The sequence below is a fragment of the Cavia porcellus genome, unplaced genomic scaffold, assembly GCF_034190915.1.
Source record: "Cavia porcellus strain 051 isolate PalLab524CR breed Dunkin Hartley unplaced genomic scaffold, mCavPor4.1 scaffold_7, whole genome shotgun sequence".
Lineage (NCBI taxonomy): Eukaryota > Metazoa > Chordata > Mammalia > Rodentia > Caviidae > Cavia > Cavia porcellus.
In genome coordinates, this window is record NW_026947490.1 from 6094023 (window position 1) to 6121887 (window position 27865).

The 27865-nt window shown below is 46.7% G+C and overlaps 2 protein-coding genes across 2 annotated transcripts in view; one reads left to right on the forward strand and one right to left on the reverse strand.

The window, feature by feature from the left end:
- Positions 1-3169, forward strand: part of Urb1 (URB1 ribosome biogenesis homolog) — a 63485-nt gene extending 60316 nt beyond the window's left edge. The window contains exons 37-39 of the mRNA XM_003467273.5: positions 385-626; positions 1173-1763; positions 2450-3169. Of these exons, the coding sequence (XP_003467321.1) occupies positions 385-626; positions 1173-1763; positions 2450-2631 (1015 nt within the window). The 3' untranslated portion in view covers positions 2632-3169. The remainder of the gene's footprint in view (positions 1-384; positions 627-1172; positions 1764-2449) is intronic.
- Positions 3170-4811: 1642 nt separating this feature from the next.
- On the reverse strand, positions 4812-26505 carry Mrap (melanocortin 2 receptor accessory protein). The gene is made up of 3 exons (XM_023563982.2): positions 26009-26505; positions 7340-7439; positions 4812-6580 (listed from the first exon to the last, which is right to left on the reverse strand). The coding sequence occupies exons 1-3, from the start codon at positions 26109-26111 to the stop codon at positions 6064-6066; spliced, it is 720 nt and encodes a 239-aa protein (XP_023419750.1). The 5' UTR covers positions 26112-26505; the 3' UTR covers positions 4812-6063.
- Between the last annotated feature and the right edge of the window lie 1360 nt (positions 26506-27865).

A 27865-nucleotide genomic window follows, 5' to 3' on the forward strand; every position in this document is an offset into this window, starting at 1 on the left:
ATGGAACAAAACAACTGAGTTCCATGAGGTCCGAGAGGTCCCTTGGCTCCCAACACCCATCTGAGGCTCTGGCCGAGGGACGGTGCCACCTTTGCACTTGAGTCTCTTTCTGGAAGGGAGAGGGGTCTGTCCTGGGTGGAGTTCTGTGCAGCCCCTGCCCTGCCCTGCCCTGCCCCACCCCACCCCTCAAGCTTTCTGCCTGGCTCCAGGGAAGAGGCTGGACACTAGGTCTCCTTCTCTCCCTCCCCAGGGTGGTTCAGTTTTTCCTTGTCTGGGTCGTGTGGCCACAGCAGGTGTCTCGTACAGCGAAAGTAGTACCTGGATGGCACTACTAGTAGTGTCGGGGGCAGCCTGTGCTCAGTGTGTAACATTGTCTCCAAACAGGCCCACCCTGGCCTCTACCCAGCTAAGCACCTTCTTTGAGACACTTGACTCTGTGCTGCGGTACCGGGCCACCGTCCTGCAGGCCTTCAGGGACATGGGCCGATTCACTGTGAATGAGACGATGCTTTCCACCAAAGATGTCCTGGTCCTCCTTCACAAGTGGAGCCTCATTGAGAGAGACGTGAAGCTTCAGGAGGCCCTGAGGGCCACTGTGGAGAGGTGCGGGGTCAGGGAGCTAACAAGTAAGTACCCAGCGTCTCTGCCCCGCCCTGGAGCTCTTGGGGGTGAGGGGGTCAGGGCTGGGCAGCTGGAAGCCTTTGCCTTAGGACAAGTCCCCTGGCCTACCCCAGTGTCCCTGCTCACTTCTTAAGGGGATGAGACAGGCTGTGGCCAAGAGCTGCTTGTCCCCACCTTGTCCCATTCTGTGGAGTCAAAAGAACAGACAGGAGCCAGACCTCCTGGACTCAGGCTCCAGCGCTGCCACCTATAGGTTTCCTCCTTTGTTTTTTTCCCCTGCTTTCTTTCTCTTTTTTTCATGTAGCCCAGGCTGGTTTTGAGCTGCTGTGCTCAAGCAGTCCCCCTGCCTCTGCCTCCTAAGCAACCAGAATCACAGGTGCACACCATACCTGGTTCTCCTCCTTCACTGAGATGATTGTGGTAACAGTGACAATGGACAGAGCAGGAGCAGAGCCGGGTGCTCCAGACCCATGAGCTGCCTCTGCCTGCACTGAACAGGGTCTGGGCAAGAAGGGGCAGCATTCTCACCACCTTGTCCTCTGTGTCAACAGAAATGCTCAAGGATAAGAACAGGCCTGTTGTGCCGATCCGAGGCAGGGGCCCTCAAGGCCGGAAAAGGAGGCCTGGGGAGGCCGAGGAGTCGGCCCAGCCTGAGATGGCGGCGTCGAGTGTGGAGACATGCAGGGCCCTGCTGAGGTCCATCCTGACCCACTGGGGACCGGTGGACTCCGGCCCCGAGCCCTCCCAGGACCAGGCCACTCATGAGAGCCAAGTCGAAAGCCCCATGCATGCTGCCGCCTCCCTGGTGGCTGGCTGGGTTCTGTGCTCTGTGGCCGAGTGCCCGCTCAGCAGAGCAGAGACTGCAGGACTCCTGGGTTGGCTCAAGAGCCACATTTTACCCCACCCGGGGGTGGTGGCTGATCTTCTTGGGGATGCGGCAGTGAAGAGGAGCCTGTTTCAACTGTACAGCTGCCTCTGCAGTGCCAAAGGGCTGGCAGGATCCATGCAGGATGTGGCCATTCTGTTCAACACAGTCATGCTGCAGCTGCTGGCGGCCCAGGGCCACATGAGGAGTCCCTTCCACCTGGCAGTGGAGGCCCTGTGCACGTCCTCTGTGCAAGAAGAAGACAGCAACGCACGAGGTAATGCTGCTTGGCTGGGCAGAAGCCGGGGAGGTGTGAGTGGGCCTGGGTTGGGGGCAGCCCCTGCTGCCAGCCACTTCCTGCACTGGTTCCTGAAGTACTCAGGCAACCCCACAGCATGATTCTGCCATTCCATGCTGAATGCGAAGGTAGAAAGAATGGGCCTTAGCTGCCAGGTGAAAAGTTAGTGACATGTAAGAAAGGTGTCCTCTCAGAGCCCTGTCCCTCCAAGGACACCCCCCACCCCACAGAGCAGAGGGTTTGGAACAGGACCCAGGGTGCAGTGGGCACAGGTACCTGTGCAGTTCACGTGCTTGGCGGTGCGCGAGCACCAGGCTCTGCCTGCACAGGGCAGACCAGTGCAGGTTCTGGTGGCTGCCTCCTTTTGGGGTGGCGGTCCCTTCACCCAGGGCTCGGGGTAGGACTTAGGCATAGAGCTCTGGCACCTCCACACTGCACCTAGCAAGGAGGATGTGAGAGGGTCGCAGAAGAGCTGCTCAGGTTCAGCGCTGCCCTGGCAGGGCACTCCAAGCTCCACACACACAAATCCTCAAGATTGATAGAGGAGGGTGCATTGACACATGAGCTCAGGCCCTCAGCCCAGGCCGGGGCTGGAGGGGCGGGGTGGGGGCTTGGGCTCCAGCAGGCGGGGCCTGCCCTCATGGCCTCTGTGTACCCTTCCTCAGCCTCCGCGGCGCTCCTGGTGTCACTGTACATCAAGGACATGTGGCTGGGCGCCCAGCGGCCAGATACCCTCCTAGCACACGTCCGAATGGTCTGCGAGGCTGCGGAGGACTCCCTGGATAGGGAAGAGGAGGCCATCGTCTCGATGTGCAGGGACCTCACTGCTGTGGCCTCAGACACCTGACCCCTGCAGAGCGCTCCCAGGCGCTAGAAGTCTGGTGCCAGGAAGGCAGACAAGTTCTGGCTGTTGGCTCAGCTCCCCGATTGGAAGAATCAAAAGGCCTTTATTAAGCAGTGAATAAGGTGTGTCCAAGTGCTGAGGCTGCAGGGACAGGGTGCCCTGCCACACCCCTCCAGGAGTCCCATGCTGCTTTGCAACTGCAGATGCACACCGTGAATGTTCAAGCTACAGTGTCAAAAAACTTGTCATGTTTTTGGTGAGAACCAAGAGAGGTATTTTAGCTGGGCGTGGTGGCACCTGCCTAATCCCAGTACTTGGAGGCTAAGGCAGGAGGATCAACTTCAAGTTCAAGGCCAGCCTAGACTATGTGATAAGACCCTGTCTCACAGAGACAGGAATTTAAAATTTTTTCCTCTGTAAGGAATTGTAACAAAATTTTGTGTGACTGAAAGCATAAAGTTTACAGACTTATTTCTTCAGTTTCAAAGAAGGGATTTTGAGTTTTATAATCTCTTGATAATAAATGTGTATTTTTGTAAGATTTTTGTGTCTTGCTTTCATTGATGTTAGGACTATTTTTATTCCAGAGGGACCTGCATTTTGTCAGAAATAGACTTTTAAGGTTCATGTTTTAGTGTGTATTGTAGCTGATGAAAGTCAGTGTGAAATTGCTAGGATTCCTCTGTAAAACACCGATGTGGTTCTTTGAGACTCTTGCATACCTCATGTCCCTGAGGTGACTCTGGAACTTGGGGTGGCTATTTAATTTGTCTTGTGTAGCATACATAGTACTGGAATGGCTTCGTTTGGTGTTAAACATTTACCCTTTTATACACTGCCAGTTTTCCTCAGAATCCTGTTTTGAATGACGTAAGATATTAATGGAGCCCAGAATAACGCTTGGCTGTGTAGCCCTTTACTGCAAACAGGACTATTCCTCTCCCTCCCTTCCCTCACAAAAACCCACAGTATTTTGATATTCTCAGTTGAAATCCTGTTTACATTCCTGTTGGGCTCATCCCTGGACTGTCACAGCAGAGGCCACTTTTTCTTTCTCTTTGCAGTTCTTTTCTTTTTTGTTTGTTTTATGTTACGTTATTTATTTTGTTTTGTTTTATGCAGGGAAAATTGCTATGCCCTTCACGGGCCCTAAGCCACACTGTCTCCCAGTGACTGGATGGCATCTGATGTCCATGCTTAGCTAGCACAGCCACATGTTCAGTACTCCTGGGGACACCTGTCCTCCTGTCACAGGCTTTCGTGAAGGAGAAGTTGCCAGGCAGCCTCTGGGGCCACAGGTCACCCCTGTCCTTTTCCTGCTGTCCGGTGGCCCTGAGCCAGCTGCTCCTTTCCTTCCTCTGAAGAGAGCTGCCCCAGAGCAGGTTCCATGGCAAACCTGAGAAGCAAACAAGTGGAAAGAGGCGCACTAGGCTGTGACAGGGACTTCAGAGCTGGGTTTCAGCTCAGTGAGTCGAGGACACAGGGTTAGCAGCCGCACCTTTTCTGCGTCTCAGGCCCCAGTCTCATAGTCCCTGTCTGCCTTCTCAAGTCCAAGGCCCCAAGTGTGGGAGCCCAGCCCACACCTACCGGGTGAAATCATCCTCCTCACCCTGTGTAGAACAGATTTTATAGTCTTCACTGAAAGGATTTTGCCTAGATAGGACACTACAGCAGTGAGAGGTGGGACCAAGGGACGTTTACCTTGAAGTCATGTTCCCTGCTCCAAGGCGGTTTACCTGTGGCTTGAAATGAATTCTAGTCGGCTGCTTGCGCATCAGTAATGCCTCTTTAGGCACCACCCCAGACCAAAGCTATATGAATGCTCCCCACACCATGTGTCCATTAGAGAAAGCCAGACCCCACCGGTCATGGAGTTTCTCTCCGCATCCTTAGAATAAAGGCCACATTTACTTTATATGCTCTCTCTCACCACACCGCCAAAAATCCTATCGTTCACCTGGATGGAAAGTACAAAACACTTTTTTTTTTTTTAAGCAGGATCTTACTATGCAGTTCAGGCTGGCCTTGAATTCATGATGATCTTCCTGCCTCAGCCTCTGGAAGGCTGGAATCACTGGCATGCACCACACCACACTCAGCTGAGCACTGAATGTTAAACACAGGCGCCACCCTGTGACCCAGGATCTGCAGCTGGACTGAAGATTCAGAAAGAAATACTCAGCTGAACACGGACTTTTTTTCTTTTATTCCCTAAACAACACAGTGTGACAGTGACTCACCTGACGTTTATCATGGGGAACCTGGAGACCAGAGAGTCTGTGGAAGGTGTGTTGGCTACATGCTAGTCCTCTGCCATTGTAATCCTAAATACTGAGTACAGTTATCCAAGTATTGTAATCCCTTTTCCAGTTTTCCTCACAATTGAAAGTTTTATTTGTAATCCCATTGAGAGGTTATTGGAATCTCAGCAAGTTAATTCCAATCTACCGCCTCCAAAGTAAAAGACACCAAGACACCTTCCAAGTTAAGGGCAGCCAAAGGGTCCTAAATCCACTCCCTGTGGGGATGCCTGGACAAAGGCCCTGACCCTAGGCCTCTCCCAGAATTTATTATCTTGTGAACAAGAGGGGTGGTTCAGGGATGAGTGACAGTGAGGATGGCGTAATTTGAGCTGGCTAGCCAGGTGGGGAGAAAAGCATCTCTGCAAAATGCAGAGAAAGATCTGCAGAAGGGTCGATTTGCACAGTTGGTAAGGTAGCAACAGTTGTTGGGAGACTGTTGCCTCTGTTTGGTATGTAAATTTTTGTGCCCTGGGGAGTCATCGCCTCTTTACCTTGTGGCTCACACCCAGTTGACATTCCGGGAGCTATTATCTTAACTTCCCGCTGGTGCTCACATCCTTTTTGGAGAACACTATGTGGGGGAACAGGATACGGTCTGTGGGCTTTAAAGATTACACACCAGTACCTCGCCTAATTTGCAATGCTTAGAGCCAATTTGAAGAGAAGGAAATACCATAGCCAGCTCTATATATCCCTATAAGCAAAGAAGTGTCCAAATAATCAGAGGTGCAGAGTTTTGCATTCAAGTGGGGGAGGGGGTCACTGGAGTTGTCTCCCACTCTCTGCCACTGCACAGAAGGGAGCTGCGCTGGCGTGTTGCTGTCCCTCCGCCAACAGGCTGGACCTCACTTTCCGGAGGATGAGCGCCTTCAGGGCTCAGCTCTGCAGTCAGAGTGGCATCCAGCTCACATGAGATGTGGCCAGGCGGCCTCCGGAGCTTTTCCCGACCACAACGGCGCTGCAGGCCCGCTCACTGCCTGGCCGCCGGGTGACTGCATCGCTCGGGATCCGGTTCCGGCTGTGCTGAGGCGCAGGTGTGTGACCTGCCGGGCGCGGGTGCTGGGGCTTCCCCGTGGGGGCGGCGCCGCCGGCGTTTGCACAGCGCTCCCTCTCATTCGCATAGGAAGGCGCTTTACTTCCCGCCGTCCCACGGCGGACAGGCAGGGCGGGCGGAGCGGGCGGAGCGAGCCGGGCAGCGGGGCCTCCGCACCTCCCTGGACAGCCACTGCCGGCCGCTGTCACCGGTTCTCCGAGGGTGGGGGCGGCTTCTGGCTCCGGAGAGCTGGTTCCTGACGGCAGCTGAGGACCGCTCGGGCTGTCCCCAGAGAACGGCGGGGCTGCGAGGTTGGGGGGCACCTGCTAGGGCCGCGGGTCCCCGCCAGGGCCGCTCGCCGGCTCCTCCACGGTCCGCTTGGAGGCCCTGCGGAAGCAGAGGGGGAGGCCGAGGCCGGGGCTCCGCGGGCTCCCTGGGCGCTGGGGGCTGGGCCTGGAGAGAAGGCAGCGTCACAGGGCGCTCCTCCCTGCGGTGCTTCCCGTCACCGCCCCCTACATGCACGCAAACACTGACACACTGGAGCATGCGCACACTCCCAAGAGGAAGGCCAGGGCCCGGAGACCTGTGGGAACGGTCAAGGCCATCTCGGAAGGCACTGCGGAGAAAGTAGGGCATCTCGGGACCAAGCCTCTGGTCTTTCCCTGGAGCTCTCTCCTCTGCGGGATGGACCTTCAGTCCTGCCCTGTGTCAGCATCTTTTCCCGTCTGCACCCTAAGCCAGCTGGTATCCAAACTAAGAAATCCATCCTCCCTGACTCTGCCTGGAGCTGCCTGGTGCCAGCCTGGCCACCACTCCACTCTGTGCTACATCCCCAGAACTTTTAAAATTCTTTATTTTTTTAGACAGGATAGTGCTAAGTCGCTAATTGATTAAGCTCAAACTTAAGATCCTCCTGCCTCAGCCTCCCGGAGTCATTCCTAAAAAACCCGCTAGCCATCCTTCCCTTCCTTTGTCCTCCCCGCACCATGACCACCGTTCTGCTTCCTCAGAGTATGATCCACCCTTCTGGGCATTCACTGCAGCACTCTGTGTGCACTTCTGGGGCTGGCTTTGAGCTGAAGCTCAGTCACGCACTGCTTAGCAACAGGGATACATCCTGAGGTGCATCACTAGGTGATTCTTTCCTTGCACAAATGTCATGGTGCATACTCCCAGAGACTAAGGTGGCTGCCACATAATTAGGAGACAGACTCGTGTGGGACCACCATCGAAGGTGCAGCAAATGTTAAGTGCAGGAAGACATCAATGTTGTAGTGTGAATCAGTATTTTGTTCCTTTTTCATGGCCGAATACTATTCCGTTGTTTGTGTCCTGCTATTTGTGTTTGCTATTAGTCTTGAGCTTACCTACTTACCTCACATGTGAGGCTCCTGACCGCGACATGCAGAGCAGGATGAGGAAGAGGAGCATCACAAAAGCAGCCAGGCTCACCCAAAAGGCAATCGCAATGGAATCTGCAGAAGGAAGAAGTCGCCTGTGTTGGTTTGGTGTGGACATTGACCAGCAGGAGGAGACGGAAGTAGCCCCGAGTCCTGCTGTGCTGAAACCCCTCCCTCCTTCACGGTTGCTGCTGGGCTGATGCAAGCACAGGTGTGGGGAGCACAGGAAGAGGCAAAGGCTGTTTCCTGCCGTTGTTGCAGGGCTGGTCAGCTGTTGTCCACCGGGGGACCTCAGTGACTGGAGCACCCACGGATCTGCTGCAGAGGGTATTCCCTCTCCTCCTCTGTCTTTATAACCCTAGGCCAAGGGAAGTCCGGAAACTCACAGCCTCTGGGGACTCTGGCAGGTCACAGATGCCTTTTCTGGGGCTGCCAACCAGGAGTGTTTGGCAAGTTCCTGCATGTTATCTCCGGCCGAATATCAGGCACAAAGCTCTTTGTAAAAACCTGCATGTATCCCAGCTTAGATAGAACAACTGGATGACTTTAGACAAGATGGCCAGACTGAGCCGGGCATGGTAGTACACATCTGTAATCCCTGCAATCAGGAGGCTGAGGCAGGAGGATCACTGCCAGTTTGATGCCAGCCTGAATTACATAGTGAGACGTTATCTTGAGGGAAAAAAAAAGCAGCATATGATAAAAGTTGCTGTACTTGCTAAAGGAATTCTGAGCGCCCAGCCGGTTGGCATATCCATGCCAGGAAGGTGAGGACCGCAAAGCCCTGGCCGGCACTCGGCTCTTCTCTCCCTTCTGACCCAGAGCTAAGAAACTAATGATGGCCCCTAAACCCTGAAGGGGACCTCTGAGCTCCTGGGAAGTGGGAAATGGGGTTCTATTGTGTACCCACACTTAAGGACTTTGCTTGGCATTCCTTGCCTGCCCGCTGTAAATTTTTCCACGTGCCCATGATTTATTTTATAGCTTTCTAAGAATAACAGTGCATGTACTTTCTGAAAAGTTGGCTTGGGATTTTATTCTGTATGTATATATTACATTTCTTCTTTCAGCGTTTTTTTTTTTTTTTTTTTTTTTTTTTTTTTTTTTTTTTTAGTAGCACACTTTACAATGTGTTGAAAGTCCACTAATCTCAGCTGTGGCATTCTTCCAAATGCTACTAACACCTGAATTCCAGAGTCCTAGCAGGGGATCAAGTTCAGCATTTTTCCCTTATTGGGCTGGGCGTAGTAGTGCACGCCTGTAATCCCCTGTAATACCAGCACTCCTGAGGCTGAGGCAGGAAGATTGCAAGTTTAAGCCCCGCCTGGGCTATACAGTCAGTTCAAGGCTGTATGAGAAGTACACATTGGACCCTGTCTCAACAACAACAAAGGTTTTTCCATTATTTGGGGATAACAACGTGATAAAAGTCCAGACTTTGGAGGTGAATAGTTCTGAATTCAAATTCGACTTCCTCTCTTTCCCAGCTCTGTGATTGTAGGAAATCTGCAATGTTTATATCTCTAGATCTGTTTGGTCATCGGTAACATGGGAATAATAGTGTCTATTATTTTAGGTGTTAGGATTAAGTAAAATAATGTGTATGGGCACACACATGACTCAGTTTCTTGTTCAATGATTGTAAAATGATTTATAAATGAAATCAAAGGGGCTGGGGATTTGGTTCAGCGGCATAAGCGCCTGCTTTGCAAGTGTGTGGTCATGAGTTCGATCCCCGGCACGAGAAAAAGAAAAAGACAAAAAAAAAATGGAATTAAAAATTGTTTTTGTTGAGAGGGTTTTGTGGCCCACGCTATTGCTGTACCCTGTATACCCACTAAGAGGCAAATTTTTTTGTGTTCTTTATTAAGTCCATAAAGAAACTCACTTTCTCAATTTAATTTAAATTAAATTAAATTTAAATTTAAAAATCCAGATGAAGTCAACCTTCAAACTAATCATTCTATCATGGAGATGTATTTTCCTCACATTCATCTACTGATCAAAATATATTCAAGTCTCCTCTTGAAACTGCCTTCAAGAACAAGTTTGTGAACTGCAGACTCAATACACAATTTGCTTTATGAGGTCATATTTTGCTTCTGATACCTAGATGACATCAGTTTAATCACCCATTTCACTTAGCTAGTTTATTTCTGGGTGTCTCAAGAATAAAATCCAGAAAAGGCTGCACATAATCTATCACCATAGATGTTCCACATAAGGTTCTGTGGTTACCAAAAGTCTGTTCCAAGAATGTTTTGAGTAAATAACAGAATCATTTAAGGATAGCATCTCCTCCTAAGGCTACTCTGACACTTTATTCAGAGGTAAATGTTATGGTACCTTTGTTTAAAAATCACTTTCATGGGGGGCTGGGGATTTAGCTCAACGACCTAAGCGCCTGCCTTACAAGCAGGTACCGATAAAAATGAAAAAGACCAAAAAAATTCACTTTTACGACCCAGCATGGGGGTGCACGCCTGTGATCTCAGCACTCTGGAAGGCAGAGGCAGGAAGTGGGGACCAGCCTGGGCAATTTAATGATTCAGCAAAACTGTCAAAATGCAAAGACTTCCTACCTCCCAGTATCTCTCTTACTTTTGGCTCCTTACTTACCTGTTGGGTTTCCTCACACAAAAGAAATAATGGTTATATTTAAACTTGGGTGTCTGATTTATTTCACTTAAAGTGATGGTCTTGAGATATATCCATTTATCTAAAACGTTTCGAGTTGTCCTTTATGGCAGAATAGTACTGCACTGAGCTTGTTCAAATAGAGAAACAAGAGGGGGCAAAGGCAGGATAGGCAGGAAGGAGGGGAAAGGAATTTTAAAAAGAAGGGAAGGGGAGAAATGGAAACAAAGATTTTATAAATGAGGAGGGGAAGAGGAGTTAGAGGGAAGAGGAATGGGAATAGAAAAAGAATTAAAATATACTCTGTACAGCTACAAATGCTCTGTGATAAATGTGATCATTATATATGGCAAACATTTACAAGTAAAAAAAAATTTAAGGAAAACAATGAAAAGGCTAGAGATGTACCTCAGTGCAAAGGCCCTGGGTTCACCCAGTACCAAAAGAAAAGAAATCGTGTTTACTGCTTAAGTCACACACATAGGAAAGAGCACTGGACAAGGAGACGAATCACAATAAAAACTGGGCCCTGCAATCAGTGGCCCCAAACGTGAGAAGACAGTTATATGCAGGCTTTTGTGCAGTCTGCTTGGGAATTCTCTCCACTGTGCTCCGCACACAAGGGTCACTGGTGTGTCTGTCCTCCTCTCCCAGCTCTTGCAGCAGCAGATGTGTACACTACTGAGGCTGCCAGAGGCAGCACAGTGGCACAAGTCACGATGGACTGTGATACATTTTCTCTAACCCATAATGAAAAGAAAGGAGACGTGTTTACCAAGCCATGGAGCACAGAGCATTGAAGCCAGGATTCCTCGGGAGAAATCAACCAAGGCTGCCGTGCTCTGAAAGGGACCACTAGCCTGCTGGCTGGAGGGCCATCTGTCTTGGTTACTTTTCTCACTGCTGAGACAAAATGCCCAGCGCCCAAAATGAAGTAGGCAAAGGTTTATTTAGCTCAGAGTTTGTGGAGATTTCAGTTCATAATCAGCTGGGTCCAAGGCAGGGTGGCTCACTGCAGAGGGCAGCAGTTCATGGTGGCAGAAGGCGGCAAAAGCAACAAGAGCTGAAATGCAGAAGGCCGTCTGTCCCTTATACGGTATGTAGGCCACACCCACCTAAGGTGGGCGCAGCACTCGCACCGTAATTCTAGCATTGGACAACTGATCAACACAAACCCTAGTAGCCCACCTCCATGACTGCATGAGGCTTTGAGGGGACACCCAGACATAAACTGTAACACCCTCTTATCTCTTTTGTTACCATAGAGTGGAATACGGGACTGGCTCTGCTCTAAATTTGGCCTCTGAAAAGGGGAAAGGCAGAAGATCAAATATATAATTAGTCATTCAAACACGGCTTCAGAAGGCAGAGTGGTATTTCCCACCTTGTTGACAGCAATGAGAGGAAGATCCTTGATATTCCCCACAACCACCAAAAGCTACCCCCAAATTTACAAGGCTAAAAGTCCTTGTAAAGTGCCAATAAAACACTAGATTTTGAGTCTGGGAAGCATACCATAGTCTTCAACTCAGCCCTGACTGGCACTTAAAAAAATACATATATCTCCCTAGAAGTTCCCAAGGACCAATCCCACTCCGATGGAATATATTCCAGTATGTGGACAGGACCACAGAAATCTTACAACCCTCTGGGGATTTAGCTCAGTGGCATAAGCACCTGCCTTGCAAGCAGGCGGTCATGAGTTCGATCCCTGGTACTGATAAAAAAAAAAAAAGAGAAATCTTACAATCCTGCCCACATGTTAGCATAACACATGAGGCCTGGATATTCATTCTATGTTGTTTCCTTCTGAGTGCAAGAGTCACACCCAGCCTGGCCTGCCACCTTTCATCCCACTGCCCCAGAAGCCATCCCATGAGAAGATCTGAGCTGGAGCTTTTTGTCTCTGTCCCCACCTTGAAGCCTAGCTGGCTCCAGCTCTATGCCCAGCTGTGCCATGTGTGGCACAGGGAAGGCTGCAGAACTGGCTGAGTGTATCAGCAAGGAAGTCAGCAAAGGTGGCCACCTAGTTCCTGCACCCTCTGTCCACCCTGGCCTGGCTACACCTCACCTCACCCCACCTCTGAAGCTGTGTAACAGTGTGAGACCACCGGATACCGACATTTGCTGATCACAGGGTCTCCAGATCTTGAAATGGAAACTCCGGGGCCTGGGGATTTAGCTCAGTGGCATAAGCGCCTGTCTTGCAAGCAGGCAGTTGTGAGTTTGATCCCTGGTACCGATAAAAAGGAAAAAGACCAAAAAGAAAAAAAAAAGAAATGGAAACTCCAAAACCATGAGCTAAGAAACCTGCTTCACTTTATAAGTTAATTGTTTTGAGTATTTTATTACAGTAACATGAAGTTGATTGATCCATAAATCAATAAAAGCAGAATACAAAACACATGTTAAAAAATGGGATCCTACATGAAACACACCTAGAAAACAGGCTATCAATAGTAGACTCCACCTACTTCTTTGAAATCTAAAGCAAAGGTTTCTGTTATGGTCTGAATATGTTTCCCCTTCAAATTCCCACACTGTAGCACAAGCACCCGTGTTTGGAGTGGGGGACTTTGAAAGGAAAAGAGGTTTAGGTGAGGCCATAAAGGGAAGGATTAGTATTCTTGTAAGAAGAAACACGAGAGTTCTCTCATGCACATGCTCTTTTTAAGAACACTAAATAAGCCACATGAAGCCACAGAGGACAGCCAGCTACTTAGCCAATAAGTGAGCTCATAGAAACAAAATTTGCTGGCACCTTGATCTTGGACTTCCGGTCCCTCAAACTAAGAAAATAATAAATGTCTGTTGACTCAGTTGTCCTGTATATGGGATTTTGTTATAGCAGCTTGAGCTATGACAGGACCCAACTACCTCATGTCTGGTTTGGGGATGCTTGTTTCTGATGAATTTTCTTTAGAGATAGTGGAGAGTGTGCAGTGTTGCCTTCCCCCATAGGAGGGTAGGAAAGATGCCTCCCTGGCCCTGGAGAGACCTCTGGCGTGTCCATAATGGACGGAGCACAACTGACTAGAGTCTAAAAATGTTGAAGCTGGGCATGGTGGTGCACGCCTATAATCCTGACACTCGGGAGGCTGAGGCAAGGAGGATCGCTGCAAGTTTGAGGCCAACCTGGGCTATATGTGAACTCAAAGTCAGCATGTGATATTGGAGAGGCCCTGTCTCAAAACAACAAAACAAAACAAAGCAATCCTAGGAGCAAAAGACTTAGTGGTGTCTGCAAATCAGAAGGTGCTTCCTCTCAAGAGTCAGGGATAGAGCTAGGCGTGGTGGCTCACGCCTGTAATCCCAGTACTCGGGAGGCTGAGATGGGAGTATTGTTGCGAGTTCGAGACCAGCCTGGGCTACAAAGTGAGCTCAAGGCCAGCTTGAACTGCATAGTGAGACCTCGTCTCAAAAAAGACAAAAAAAAAAAAAAAAAAAAAAAACGAGTCAGGGATAAAGCTGGATTTAGGCCAACGCCTGGCTGAGGGCATCCAAGGACAGTGCCGGCTCAGGGCCAGTTTGGAGGTGGTCTTACTGGGACGTAAAAGGAGGGGAAATGGGTCTCCAGCAGAACAGGCCCAGGTGGGAACAGAAGCCTGCAGCTGTCCTAAGAGGGCATCAGAAAGGACACCCTTTGGTGTGGGATTCAGAGTCCCCACCAGCGGAGAAGGCACCAGCTGGACTCCCAGCCCCAGAGAGAACGCCCGCCCTGCATCCAGTGCCCAGCTCAGCCTGTCCTTCCTTCACTCTTTCTCTCCCTCCCCTGCTCTAATAGCAGATATCACAGACCAGGACACAGCAGGTGGATGGGGAGTGAAGGAGCCAGCAGACAGAAGGCCCCTGAAACATCCCTCCCGGGACTAGGAAGGAACAAGTCCTACCTCTCCATGAAATTCAATGGATGTTTGTTTCTCAGTTTCCTTTGGCAACTTGACTCTGTCTGTCTGTTTATTTGAGTCAGGGTCCTATGTTACCCAGGCTGGCCTTCTCTGAAGATAAGTGATTCGCCTGCCTCAGCTTCCTAAGTAGCGGGGACTATAGGTAGATGCCACCGTGCCCAGCCCTTTGGTAACTTTTAAGAGCGAGCAGTGGAGCCGTGAGGGCATGATCAGAATTTCACTGAGAAGGCAGAGAAGGAGCCAGCACCACTAAGTACGCCTGTGTCAATCCCAAGAAAGACACTGTAGCTTTCTAATGGAACTATGGGTCTTGCTCTCCCAAGGCACCAGTCTGAGCAGCTATGGAGAAGAGGATGAAGGACTGGAGGAAGAGCCTCGGAGCAGGGAGCAGTGTAGGCGCAATCAGGAGAGAGAAGCCACACAACAGGTTAGTCATGCAAAAAGTCTGAACTAGTGAGGCAGGAGGTAGTTAAGGAAAAGCCTGGAGAAAGGAGGGCAGGGCCAGCCTGGAGCCTCCTTTCTGTGCTAGATGTGAGGCCTAAGTAACCAAGGAAACACCCAGGGAAAAAGAGGGCCCACTTGAGAGCCCATTTTCTGGACTAGGTCCACCTTCTAAATTAACCCTTAGCCTGGGGCCAGGAAGCCCAGGTCTACTCACAATGGGAATTACAGCCAGGTAATTTAGTTTATAGCCTGCACAATGGTCTAATGCAATCCCTGTCCAACCCCAGTCTCCTAATTACCATGTCAATGACTATGTAGATTTCACCCCGTGAGCTTTGGCCACCATGACAGTTCCTCCAAGGGTCAGAAAAGGTCAAAAAGTCCACTGCCCAGCAAAGAGGCCGAGCTAGGCCAATCCCTGGCAGGACTCATACCAAACTCTCAATCCTACCCCAAGCCCTAAGGCTTAAAACTCTCAGCACCACATCTGCTCAGGCTGAGGACTCTTCTCACTGACCCACACCTGCCCTGTGCAGCGTACCCTGTTTCTTCTTTATCAAATAAATCATTGTTCCTGCTGCTAGTCTTGGGTATCCTGCTTAATGCTTTGTTTAGGATGCATAGACCCTGGATAGCACCCCCAACCTGGTAACACGGGGATAGAAGAGTAACTATAAAATATAAGGAAATCCTGTGAGATTACCTAGAGGCTGGGAGACGCATTCCATTCAGACTGTGTCTTACTCCATCTTCTGTTGCTATAACAAAACACTTGAAGTTGGGAAATTTATACAGAATAGAAGTTTATTCTCTGGAGGATGAGAAGTCCAAGAGTGTGGCACCCACATCTGGTGAGGGCTTTCTTCATGGTAACATGACAGAGGCATGAAGAGATAAGACAGAGAAAGCATGCTAGCTCAGGACACCCCCTTCTCATAAAGCCACTAATGCCATCACAGGGGCCCCACCCTCATCTGATGTCACCCACATGACTCTGGGGATTACGTTCTTAACACACGAACTTTGGGAAGAAGCTGCTGTGACAAAGTACCACAGGCTGAGAGATTAAACAACAGATACTTGTTTTCTTGTAATTCTGGAGGGTGGATTCTGAGTTCCTAGTGTCAGGAGGGCTGGGGTCTTCTGAGGTCTCCCTCCTTGATTTGTAGATGTCTTTATCTGTTTCTTCTTCCTTGTGTGTCTCTGTCCTAATCTCTTATAAGGAGGCCAGCCAGAATGGATTAGGGACCACCCTAATGACCTTATTTTAACCTAAACAGGGCTTCTGTGAAGGCCTTATCTTTTTTTTTAAATACCCATAGATACTTTTAGTCTTTTTTTTTCAAATCCACTTTATTTGAAAGAGGAAAAAAAATTTCAAAGCACATCAATCAGAGGACAATAATGGATACATTGTACACTGTCTTCCCCAAATTATCTACCCAGAGCACAAGACACCTGCATTCAATTGTCCAGACAATACCAGCGCAAATCCTTCTACTCAATGAGTTCAGAGAAATCAATAGTATAACTATCTTAACTGTCTATATACATATGTTTATATATACATACATACACACATATACACATACATATATTGTTTCTTTCTGCTTACACTAGTGAGGACACAGTGTTTACATGTGTGTATCTGATTTATTTCACTTAATGAGTATGGTTTCAAGTTGCATTCATTTACCTATCAAACTTTCCAGTTTATTCTTGTGAAGGCCCTATCTTTAAATAAGAGTCACATTCTGAGGTATTATGGTTTAGGACCTCAACATAGGAATATGGGCCCATGATACCGGAAGAACCAATGTGGAAGGAATTCAGACCTCTATGGATAACGAGTGTGTGTTAGTCTCTTTACCATTGATGAGAAAAAATACCATCATTGAAAGGGGAAATTAATCTTGGCTCATGGTTTCAAAAGACTCAGTCCATAGACTCCAAGACAGAGATACCATGACAAAGGACAGATGTTCAGCCAGTGGCAGCAGGAAGCAGAGAAAGAAGGGAGAACCCAGGGCCAAAAATAAACCCTTGCAAATGAGAAAGCCCTCAGGGGACTCTCTCTCCCAACAGGTTCCACCTTCCAAAAGTGCATTCAACCATGAACTCATCAGTGAATAAATCCACGGGTGAATATAGTACTCTCATCTTCCAAAGCCCCACTCTGCACACATGAGACTTTTAGGGACATTTTAGAAGAAGTCGTAACAGTGTAATTTGGCCACAGGTAGCAAAGGTGTAGGCTGCTTTAGCCAGGCCCAAAATGATCTATAGATGAAGGACCAATAGAAGGCAAGCTTCCAGAGTGCTAGTGGGGATCAAGCTGTCACCAGCTGGTGATGAATGTGATGGAGGGAGTCTGGCCAGGAGGCAGTGTGTGACCCCTGAATCACAGGTGTGCAGGCTACACAAGGGCTGTGGTTTCCACAGTGCATGGCAGTGATGGTCACAATGAAGCTGTAAAGTCTCAAAGGGTCTATCATCTGGCCAGGGACTGGGGACAATTCCCCTAGATGTCCTCACACCCACACTGCGGATCCCATCATAACCTGAACCCCCTGTTCTACCCCTTCAGAGCCCACTCCTGTGAAAGCAATACAGTGCTCTAGCCTTAAAGTTAAGTTCTTAAAGATCTTTTATCACATCTTTTATCACAAGGTACATTCTGAAGAGTACATCAGAGCTAAGGAACAATATATTGGTAACTGACAGATGTTCACTAGGTACCAAGCATCATTCAGGAAGTGGATCCACATTCCTGCCTCTGATCATACCTGCCAGTAAAAATGTTTCTGCTCAACACTACAAGTATCCTAGGAAGAGCTCTGAATGCCTAGACTTTAAATTCCAGCTCTGTGACTATCTCCCTCAGTGCCCGTAAACAAGTCCTTTGGCTTCTGCTATGGTTTCTATATAGAAGTCCCCCTAAAGCCTCATATAATCATGGCCAGGGCTTTTGGAAGCTGAGTGGATTGTGAGGGCTTGTAGCAGATTTGCTGATAGGAGGTGGGGTCTGAGTGGAAGAGGCAAGTCACTGGGGGAGTGGCCTGGGGGTTATCACCCTTCCCAGTTCCTCCCTTGATCTCTGTGCTTCCTGTCCACCATACTATGAGCAATTCTCTGCTATGCCCTTCTGCTATGCTGTCCTGCCATGGAGCCAGTCACCTATGAACTGAAATCTCTACAAACTATGAGCCAAAATAAACCTCTCCTCCTTTAAATTATAGGTTAAGTATCATTTCTCAACAATAAGAACAGTGGCTGCAATAGTTTCTGTGGGCCCCAGTGTCCTGTGTCTCTTTATGATTTAGGACACTATAGCACACTCACTGATTTTAGCTGGTCTCTGCTTCCTGGACTGTCAACTCCTAACATCAGGAATCTTTCCAGCTTTAAATTTCCAACGCAGTTTATGTCCTAATGTCCTGTCCAGGTGTCACCCGCCACCTTCAAGTTTCCATTTTCATCAAAAGGATATTTTTAGCAAAAAGATTGGACCTCATCATATCCTGGTCTCCAGTGTTGGCTGACTCACCACAGCAGACCTCTGAGGCTGGCTTGTGAGGATCCAGTCGAGGTGTTATTTATAGCTCTTGACTTTGTCATTCTTTCCAAAGAACATCCCACACAGCAACCTCCTAGAAATACCTGCTTTACCCTGGGGAGTGTCTCTTCCCTACCCTGTGCACACCTTTTGTTGGATGGGAAAATCCTGTTGCTCCTTTGGGACTCAGTTTAGGTGCACTTCCCTGACCTCCTCTACCTGGAGCTCACCCCTGCCCAGCCCTCGGACTTCTTCCCATGGGCATCCTTCTGTGCTCTTCAACCAACTTTTGTACATTTCTAGCATGATACCATAATGCAATAATAACTTACTAATGATCTGTACTTCCTACTTGAGTACACAGATGGGGTAAATACCCAGCAGCCAGTTTGATCCCTTCATCAAATCTGTCTGCTACAGAAAAATATTTCCTGGTTCACAGAGGTCACCTCAGCTACAGAAAAGCACTTCCTGCCTTATGGAGAGTGCTTTGTTTTAGTGTCCTCACAGGGCAGAAGGGACAAACTCTAGTCCTCTCAGCCCAAGTTACACAGGCACTGATCCAATTCACAATGGCTCCACCCTCATAACCTAATTATTACCCTGAAGGCCCCTTGCAAAACTGTCACCCTGGGGGTCACATAGGAGTCAGATTTCAACCCATAATCTTTGAGAGAACACAAACATTTAGACCATAGCTGTTCTTCAATGGGAAAAGCAAAAGGGAATAAGAGATTGAGAGATGACAATGAAGGTGGAAGGCCAGAGACCAGAGGGGAAGAGAAATGTGAGTGCTGCTAACTGCTGTTTTTAGAGGGTGGCGTCAGATGATGGTACACACTGAGCCTAACCGTAGGGACCCTGAGGAGGGGAACGGAAGGGGAAGTGTGGCCTCTTATACAGGAAGTCCAACAACCTGAAGTGGGACTGACTTTGGCTGAGTGCCCTGGAGGGCAGCAGGGTCAGATCCCTGCATAGTTTAGACAAGATGGGGGAAGAAGGTGGGGCTGGAGAGGGAGGCACCACACAGCAGTTTGACAAGATAGTGATACATATGTGCCAGGATGGACTTCTGCGCCAGCTCATCTGTGCCCACATGCATCTCTTTTGTGATCGAGACTCTGTACGATCTGCTGTGGCTAATGCTCCAGGGACTCTGGGCCTTTACATCCCCTCCGCCACCACAGAGTCCTCAGGAGACGACCAGTCAGCTTGATTTACAGCACCCTCCTGTGAGTTTTCCTCCATCAGTTCTTGGTGTCAAGACACTATCAACCTCAAGGTTACATTTGCAGTAGAGACTGCCTGTAAGCATTTCGTATTTAAATATATATTTTTTCTGATTCATGGCTCAATACACTGGCAAATGGCCTACTTCAAGAGGGTCCTTGTTACCAAGATATGCCAAGTTGGGGGTGGAGATTTAGCTCAGCGGCATAAGCACCTGCCTTGCAAGCAGGCAGTCGTGAGTTCGATCCCTGGTACCGATAAAAAGGAAAAAGACCAAAAAAAAAAAAAAAAGATATGCCAAGTCAAATAAACCAGTCACAAAAGGCCAAATGGTGTATGATTTCCTGAGTACAATCTTAGTTTGGGCTGCGGGGAAAAAATGTCATAGATTCTTGGCTTAAATAACAGAACTGTGTTTCTCACAGCTCTGGAATGTAAGAATTCTAAGATCAAGGTGTCAGCAGGGTCAGTTCCTGATAAGAAAGTGTCCTATTTTGAATTATTAAGTATTCAAAGTATACAGAAAACTACAGATGAAAATATTAAAATGTACCCACCAAAAATTGTCATACTTGATCCAAATGCTTTTATTTAAAGAGAGAAACAAAATATTACAGATAGAGTTGGAGCCTTCTTCTATCTGATCATGTCCCCTTCTAGGTGAAACCACAAACCTGTAATTGGTGTGTACAATTATATCTTACTATGCGTGTGTACCTCCCCACTAAAAACTATGGGCTATTGTTATGGTTTGAGAACTGGTGGCCAACTTAACGCCAGCTGGATTACATCAGCATGCATTGAGAGAAGATGCTCCACCTGAGGAGGGTTGCCAGGATAAATAGGTGGAGAAGAAGAGAGGTGTTGAGAGGGTTGAGGCATTAAGTAGGCATTGTGTGTCCTCCTACAAGTTGCTGTCTGAGCTGTTGGTTGTCCTGGAGAAGCTTTGGTCCTCACATCGAGCATTGCTTCCTGGCTCCGGAGGGGAAGACATGTGCTGCCTGGTCTCCAGGATGAACTCGTCATATTGCTTCCTGGCACATACCCGACTGTGCTTGTTGTCGGAGGAGCTTGGGGCCTCCGTGTCGCTGAGGACAGCTGTGGTGCTTTACAGGACAGCCCCGGTCTTTGTTGTGAGTGTGACTTCTCGGCTCCAGCGTAGAACCCTCATCCCACTAGCACAGCTCCTTCATCTTGCTGGCATAGACTTTCTGGCTTCCACTGCTGACCTTTGGGCCTTCCTGGCACAGATCCGTAAAAGAGACTGGCATGAGTCTTTCTTGTGGGCTCTGGACTTCCAATTGGACTCGTGGGAGGCATTGTCCTGAGTTCTGGGTTTTTATCTGGACTCATGTGGGACATTGCTGTGGGGTTTAGGCTCTGGACTAAATAATCTATGCCTTTGGTGTTGCGGATAGATTTCCTGCATTTCCCTGTGTTAACTTCCGATGACCATTATAAAAATATTATAAACTCCCATGTCCTAATCCTAGTTGTTCTCTGTGTACAACCCCTGACTACAACTATCATGTTTACAAGTGATACATTTCTGTGACTAATTACAGTCAATTAAATAATTCAAGTAAATATTATAATCAATAAAATCATCAATGATTCATGTAAGTTAATGAATATATAATTTATACATCTATTAGGTATATAATTTTGCCTCTGTTTTTATTATTGTCTGATTTACTTTCTCTCAGGCTGAGACAAAATACCTGACACCCAAAGTTAAAGGAGGAAAGGTTTATTTAGTTCACGGTTTGTACAGATTTCAGTCCATAACTGGCCAGGGAAGGGTGGCCTGGCACAGGGAGACTACAGAGAAGAAACAGTTCATGGCAAGCAGAGGACAGCAAAATCAAGCAAGCAAGAGACAACCTCAGCTCTTTCTGCCCCTCGCGTCTTATCCAGGCTACTCTGGGAAGGCAGCACTCACATTCTTAATCCCAGTTCCCTTGATCCCAGCATTGCACATGAATCAGTTCCAGCATCACACACTCTAGATCCAGCCACTCTTGAAAAAAACCCACCTGTGATCTCATGAGGCTTTGGGGGGACATCTAGACACAAACGATAACAATTATGCTTCAGGGATTTATTTACATTGGCACATAGAGATCTGGCTCATGCATTATAACAAAACTATGTGTTATTGGTTACATTAATTTATTTAATTAGATTTATTTATCCTATCTTCTTTCAGTGAACAGTAGTAGGTATTTCCCAATTTCTGGCCACCACAAATAGTGCTGCAAGTGAGCACCAACAGGTGTCAGTCTTTTACCTTGTGGATGCCTGGAAGGAAGAGGATGAATTATGCTTTGTGAACACCTTCACTTTTTCCTGTTCTTGCCAAGTTGGCTTCCAAAATGTTGGGTGTAACTTTCATCCCATGAGCAGCATGACAATTACAATCTCTGTGCTTTCTTCCCAACACTTTCAGTATCAATCTAAAGTTTGCTTACCTAATGGATATGAAATGAGTCTCATTGCTCATCCCAGTATATTTCCCTAAGTATGTATGAAGCTGAGTATTTTTTTATATTCCTTAGTCTTTGGAGTTTGTTCTCTCACTACTGTCTTTTCCTATCCTAGCCTATCCATTGTTCTTTCTTATTATATAATACTAAATTTTGAAACAATAAAGTGGCTCCTATTTTAAGACAATAATTGTATTTTCAGAGTTGTTTCCCAAACATGAGAAAATAGTCCCTGCTACTTCTCTGTTCTTTTTTGAATGTTCTTTTTTGATTCAACTACATGGGTCCTTGCTGTGCCTACTGCTTGGAAGTCTCCTTCCAGAGACATCAGGACGGCTTTACTTCACCTGGAGTCAAGGTCACTTTGGGGAGGTCTTAATCCACCATGCTATTCGAAGCTGCAGTCCTTCCTTGGCCTCCAGATTTCTTTAACTACTAATCTGGTCTTATTTCTCTTGCAATACATTTTGCCATCTGCCACGTTTTACTTGCTTATGGTGAATTAAAGATGGTCTCCACTTTTTAACACTTCTTCCATTGACAAATGTGTTTTAATTCTCTCCTCTTGAATCTGGCCAGCCTTAGTCACATAACTGCCTGAGTCCACACAGTAAGTGACAGGGCCAAGACAGATTATAGAACCCTGAATCAGAGTCCACGTGCCCTGCCCCTAAATGACCCCTGTCTTCTGGTCGGTCCTGCCAAAAACTTGAAAACTATTGTACATGTATAGGCTTATATATGCCTAGAACTTCACCCAAAGGCGTTTACAAGAATTGATTTTATTAAGTGTGACGGTATGAACAACTACACTGAAGAAAACAAGACATCATGGTAGCTGTTGATGATCTCCTATCATTTTGTTCTGAAGTCCAATAAAGCTTTTGTTATTGGTTTTGATTGATTTTAGTCTGTTTTCAATTATCTGATTTCAATATGTATGAAGGTATGAACAGCTATTTTGAAGAAAACAAGAGACATTATGGTAGCCATTATTGATTTCTTAGTGTCTGGTCTTGAAAGCCCTTAAGACTCTCATTCTTGGGGCAAGGGATTTAGCTCAGTCCCTGCCTGGCAAGCACAGGGTCATGATGTCGATCCCTGGTACAAAAACAAAACAACAAAAAAAACCCTCTCATTCTTTTATTTTGACTGCTTTTATACTACTTTGATTTGTATTAACTTATTGTTTGTGAAGGTATGGACAATTATTTCAAAGAAAACAAGAGACATGGTAGCCATTGTTGATTTCCTGTTGTCTTGTTCTGAAATCCTGTGTTATCTGCATTATTTTGCTCTGCTCTGCTTTGTTCTGTTCTGTTTTGTTTTATTCTCTTTTAAAAAAAAACTTGAAAACTACCTATTCAGGGTTTAAATTATCTTTTTTTTTTTTTTTATCGGTACCGGGGATTGAACTCACAACCGCCTGCTTACAAAGCAGGTGCTTATGCTGCTGCGCTAAATCAAATCCTCAGCCCCGAATTTAAACTTTTTTTTTTTGGTTTAAACTTTCTTATGGGATATTTTTGTCAAGCCCTAACTCCTCTATTAGAAAAAAAAACAGAGATTAAATTCAGATAAGATAGAAAGACCAGTATATGCAAGATGCACACAGAAATATTTCTGGGATGACATCTCTCACTGTAGGTGCCAAAGACCCCTGATATCTAGGAGCACAGGGGTAAATGATATTTGTTATCCTTTGTTGGAACAAACCTAAGACATTAGAGCACTTCTGAAGCAAAACATTTTGCTAGAGGCATGTCTTGATAAAGTCAAATTTGCTTGAGTTATAGTAAGGGGTAACGTTCCTTAGATTCCACATTTTCCACACTTTGTGTACAGATTTGGGACACAGTTACTACATATGTCCTGAGATTCACGACTTGAATGATTGCTAAAACATCAATAGCTGTTTTATCTCCTGGGGGAGGGACCCAGGGGCTGGCGTCTCCCTACAGATGTCCAGCCCCTTATACCCACTGAGCCTAAATGCATGGCTCAGGAACTCTCTCTGGCCTGTTTCCTTTATTAGGTGTGGCAGCTTATAGAAGATTTTCTTATTGCAAACAGGTTGTAAACTCATAAGGAAAGAACATCTTTTTAAACCTAGTGCCTAACTTAGAGAATGTCAACCCTTTCCCCTAAAGTGGAAGTTGTTTATGGGGGTAGAGCAGAAGGCTGAGCTTGGGGGTTCTAAGATAGTCAAGAAGACTCCCAGTGGTGAGTAGCTCTGGAACCCAGCCGATAACCAGGCAGGATATCTGGCACCCAAGAAGGTGGTAGTGTCTAAAGCTGACCTGAGTCTTATCCCATTTGTGTTAACTTAAAAAAGACTTTTTTGAACACAAGCCTACATTTTGTCCAGATCACGCATCTTGAAGTTCTGGATTTTTGTTTTGTTTTGTTTGGTTTGGTTTTTTTGTCTTTTTCCTTTTTATCAGTACCAGGGATCGAACTCACAACTGCCTGCTTGCAAGGCAGGTGCTTATGCCGCTGAGCTAAATCCCCAGCCACAAAGTTCTGGATTTTTGACAGTATTAATAAGTGGACACTGATTTCAATTCTGCCACTTTCTCCTTATTACTGTCTTTGTGAGTGAGTTGTGTGCACAAAAATCTGCACTCCAATTTTATGATTTTTACCTTCTTCAGAAAACACACACCAAACATCATATCCCTGCAAAAGCTTTAGTATGGTGCTTGGGACATAATAAGTTCTCAACAAACACAGGTGGGCATCTGCTTTTGACTTCTGCAAGTTGTGAATGAAACTTAGAAGTGGCACTCTACCTAATAAGAAAGTAAGTGTGATAGAAAAACAGGAATGTTTTAAAGTATCTTTAAAAATATATACTATAGTAGTGTATGTATGTATGTATGTATGTGTTTGCACTCACCAAAAAAGGCAAAAAAAAATTATTAAAATCTTAGTAAAATTTAAAAATATAGACAGTAAAAGACACATTCCTATTAATCTCTTCAAAGTACTCCCTGTTACATCAAACATACTTATGCCATCATTCTTATCACTTTCTAAAGCAGTTCTGGAAATTGTTTTTTAAGTATCTTTAGTTGTACTGTCATGGCTGCCTCAGATGACCTGAATTAATACAAACTTTACCTTTGCAGTCATTTTGACTTTGAGAAAGAGTCAAACGCACATGGCAGCAGACCTGGTGAATAAGGCTGATGAGGACAACTATAATATTCTCTGCCTTTTCACTGGATGGAACCTGGCAGCAGCACTGTATTTCTGACCATACTTCCTGAAGATCCAAAAAGACCACTTCTGAAACTGCTTTAGGAAGTGGAAATAATGATAGAAGTGGGAGTATTATGAGGAGAGTTAAAGCAATGTGCCTTTCACTGTATTTTAAAAATTTAAACATTCACTGTATATTCTGCCCAGCCTCTGTATTTTAGAAGCTGTCCCCACGGTTCTACCTGTGGCTCAATATCTTAAATAGCAGCATTCAAATATATTTCAGTTTAAAGCTGGTGTATAACAGATTATTTTTCTTCCATGTGAAATGCATCCCATTCTTGCTAGTGACTTATTTTACCTTTTGATGGACATATTATAGGATTATAGTGAGGAAATACCCAAAGAATCCAAGATTGAGAAAAAGAGAGAGAGAAAGAGTAGGGGAAAGGAAAGGAGAAAGAGAGGAAGGGAAGAAGGGAGGGAGGGAAGAAGGGAGAGGGACAGTTCAGGGGGAGGAAGAGGGGGAGGGGAGAGAGAGAATAGGAGGGAGAGAGGGGAGGGGGACAGAGTGAGCACACAAGAGAGAAACAGGCAGAGGATGGATATCCCAGGTCAGGATAACTATTCTGCTATTCCATTTTTCACGATCATTTCTTTGGCTGACCTATCATCTCAACTGAGCAGCTGGACTGACAGGGAAGGTTGCCACAGAGTGCCAATTTACTCAAGAGATAAGGAATGCAAGGGCAGATGTTAACTCGTCTTTATCCTCCCTGAAGATTAAACACTTGTCGGCATTATAGTGAAAGTGACATCCATATGTCTTACAGGTAGAGAGAATTCCTCTTCCAAATTAAATAAAAAGCAAACTCAGCAATTGCAAGAACTGGGTATACTGGAGCCCAAAATAAACTTCATCAAGAAATCTGTCTTTAAAGAATATTCTGCTTAGTTCTATGGCAGTTCATTCACAGATTTATTACATATTACAGAGAACAGATCCATATCTGACCACGAGCCCCATTCATTTGTATGCACGTATGCCCTGGTCATACCACTACTTAGCTGTGACATCTTCTAGACTTAGTAAGTGAATAAAGGAAAAGCTGGGTGTGCACAGTCATGTGGGCCAACCCCCCAGCCTCTGCTTGGCCGGTTTCCCCAGGTCTGACTTACGTTTGTGAACTTTCAGCTTCTTTTCATCCACGGGAAGGAAGTCTAGGTAGTCTAGGTAGTATTCATAGCTGTAGTACGGGGTAGAAGTGTTGGTCGTGTTCATTGTTGCTATGGGGAGCCAGGGTCTGGCCAGCAGCTCCCATCCAGGCTGGGGGCCTAAGCCTCAGAGACTGTTAAACTGATTCTGCAGTAAGCATCCAGATGTGGCTGCAGCTCTCCAGATGCAAGGCCTGCCCACTTACCAGAGCTAGTTGGTCGGAAGAGAGGTCAGGGGTGTTCCTGACTTGTTCAGCCTACCAGTCAGCCAGCTGTCCAGCCTCTTCTTGGTAAAACTCCAAAACAAGCAGCAGGGCTGACAGTGAGAGCTTGGATTGCCTCTCTGTGGAAGGCCAGGGAACTAACTGGGTAGGAAGACGGACGCCAGGACCTCTTGAAAGATGCCCACATGACTGTAATCCTAGCACTCTGGGAAACTGAGGCAGGAGAACTGCAAGTTTGGCAATTCAGTGACTTAATAAGACCCATCTCGGAAAAAAAAAAAATGAACCAGGAATGAATCTCAGGGGAAATGTCCTCCGTTTAACCCCTAGTATGAGAAAGAAAAAGAGAGATGGAAAGAACAGTCACTTTTTGCCTTTAGCACATGCAAATTTAATAAAACTGTAACAAAGGTTTGACAGCACCCTTGACTTACACTGAGGCCATTTGCAGTGCTGTTAAGCAACCAGCGAAGCCCTGGCTCAGATTCAGTATCTGAAGACAAAAACTGAGTGATGCTGGCCCCAATCTTGTAACCTCTCGTGTATACAGAACCAATTAATTACAAACCAATCACCCCACTCCAGTGGAGTACACAGCCCAGCTTTTACCTAAGCCCTTGAGAACCAAACTGGCAGTGATATTTGTTTAAACTGGAAAGGCTGTTTATTCTGGGCCAAGATTCCACAGTACTGAGCTCTTGGGAAACAAAGCATAAGGGTCCATGAGCTCTTGGTTGATGCAGAGGGTGAGGCGGCTTCCTAGTTTCATCCAGGCCTGCCTCTAAATTTTATGCTCATTCCTGTAAGATTCTCAGACTCCATAAAGAGGAACATTCTGCACGTTGGAATAACAGGACTGAATGTGAGGACAGCAGCAATGGCGTTTGGAGCCACTGCCCTCTTATCCTGTGGTGCTCTGTTCTACTTGCAAGATGTCTTCTCTCTCTTCTTCAAAGTGCCTTTTTTCTCTCAGTTCTTCCTATGTGCTTTTTCTCCTCTTTTTTCTTATTTCTGCTCTAAAATGGTACTCTTTCATACACACCAATTGTCCTGACCAATTAATTGATTGACACAAATTAGAACCCGGAAAACTTCGCTGGCCCTTACCTCATCTAATAACACTAGAACTTTAGCTTTCGGGAGTTAGGAAGTCAAAATACATGTATTTATGAGGTCTTCACCTGCATCCCTGCTCTCGCGTTTTTGATTCCGCTCCACCCCTCCAGAGTTAAGCTGGGCATTAACCCCACGGACGGTCTACCTAGAAGATGTGAGCCCTGCTGCAGATGCAAGGGGCTCTCTGAGGAGGCTCAGTTCACGAGAAGGGGAGCGTGCGCACTGGGATTTCCAAAGGGATGAGAAGGATCAGCCGGAAAAGTGAAGCCAACTCCATTTTCCTCTGCTCTCTCCACTTCTGACAACAAATGTGTGGATTTTTTTCCACACCAAGTAATTTCCTGTTTTCACTTTCCACTACAGCTCGGCTCAATTCTGAAGCCAACTGCCGAGCTGTCACAGAGCCTATAGGTTAAAGGCCCGTCCCGCACACGTGCACGCACACAGTCCACACACCAATCACCAAGCCCACTTGTCACTT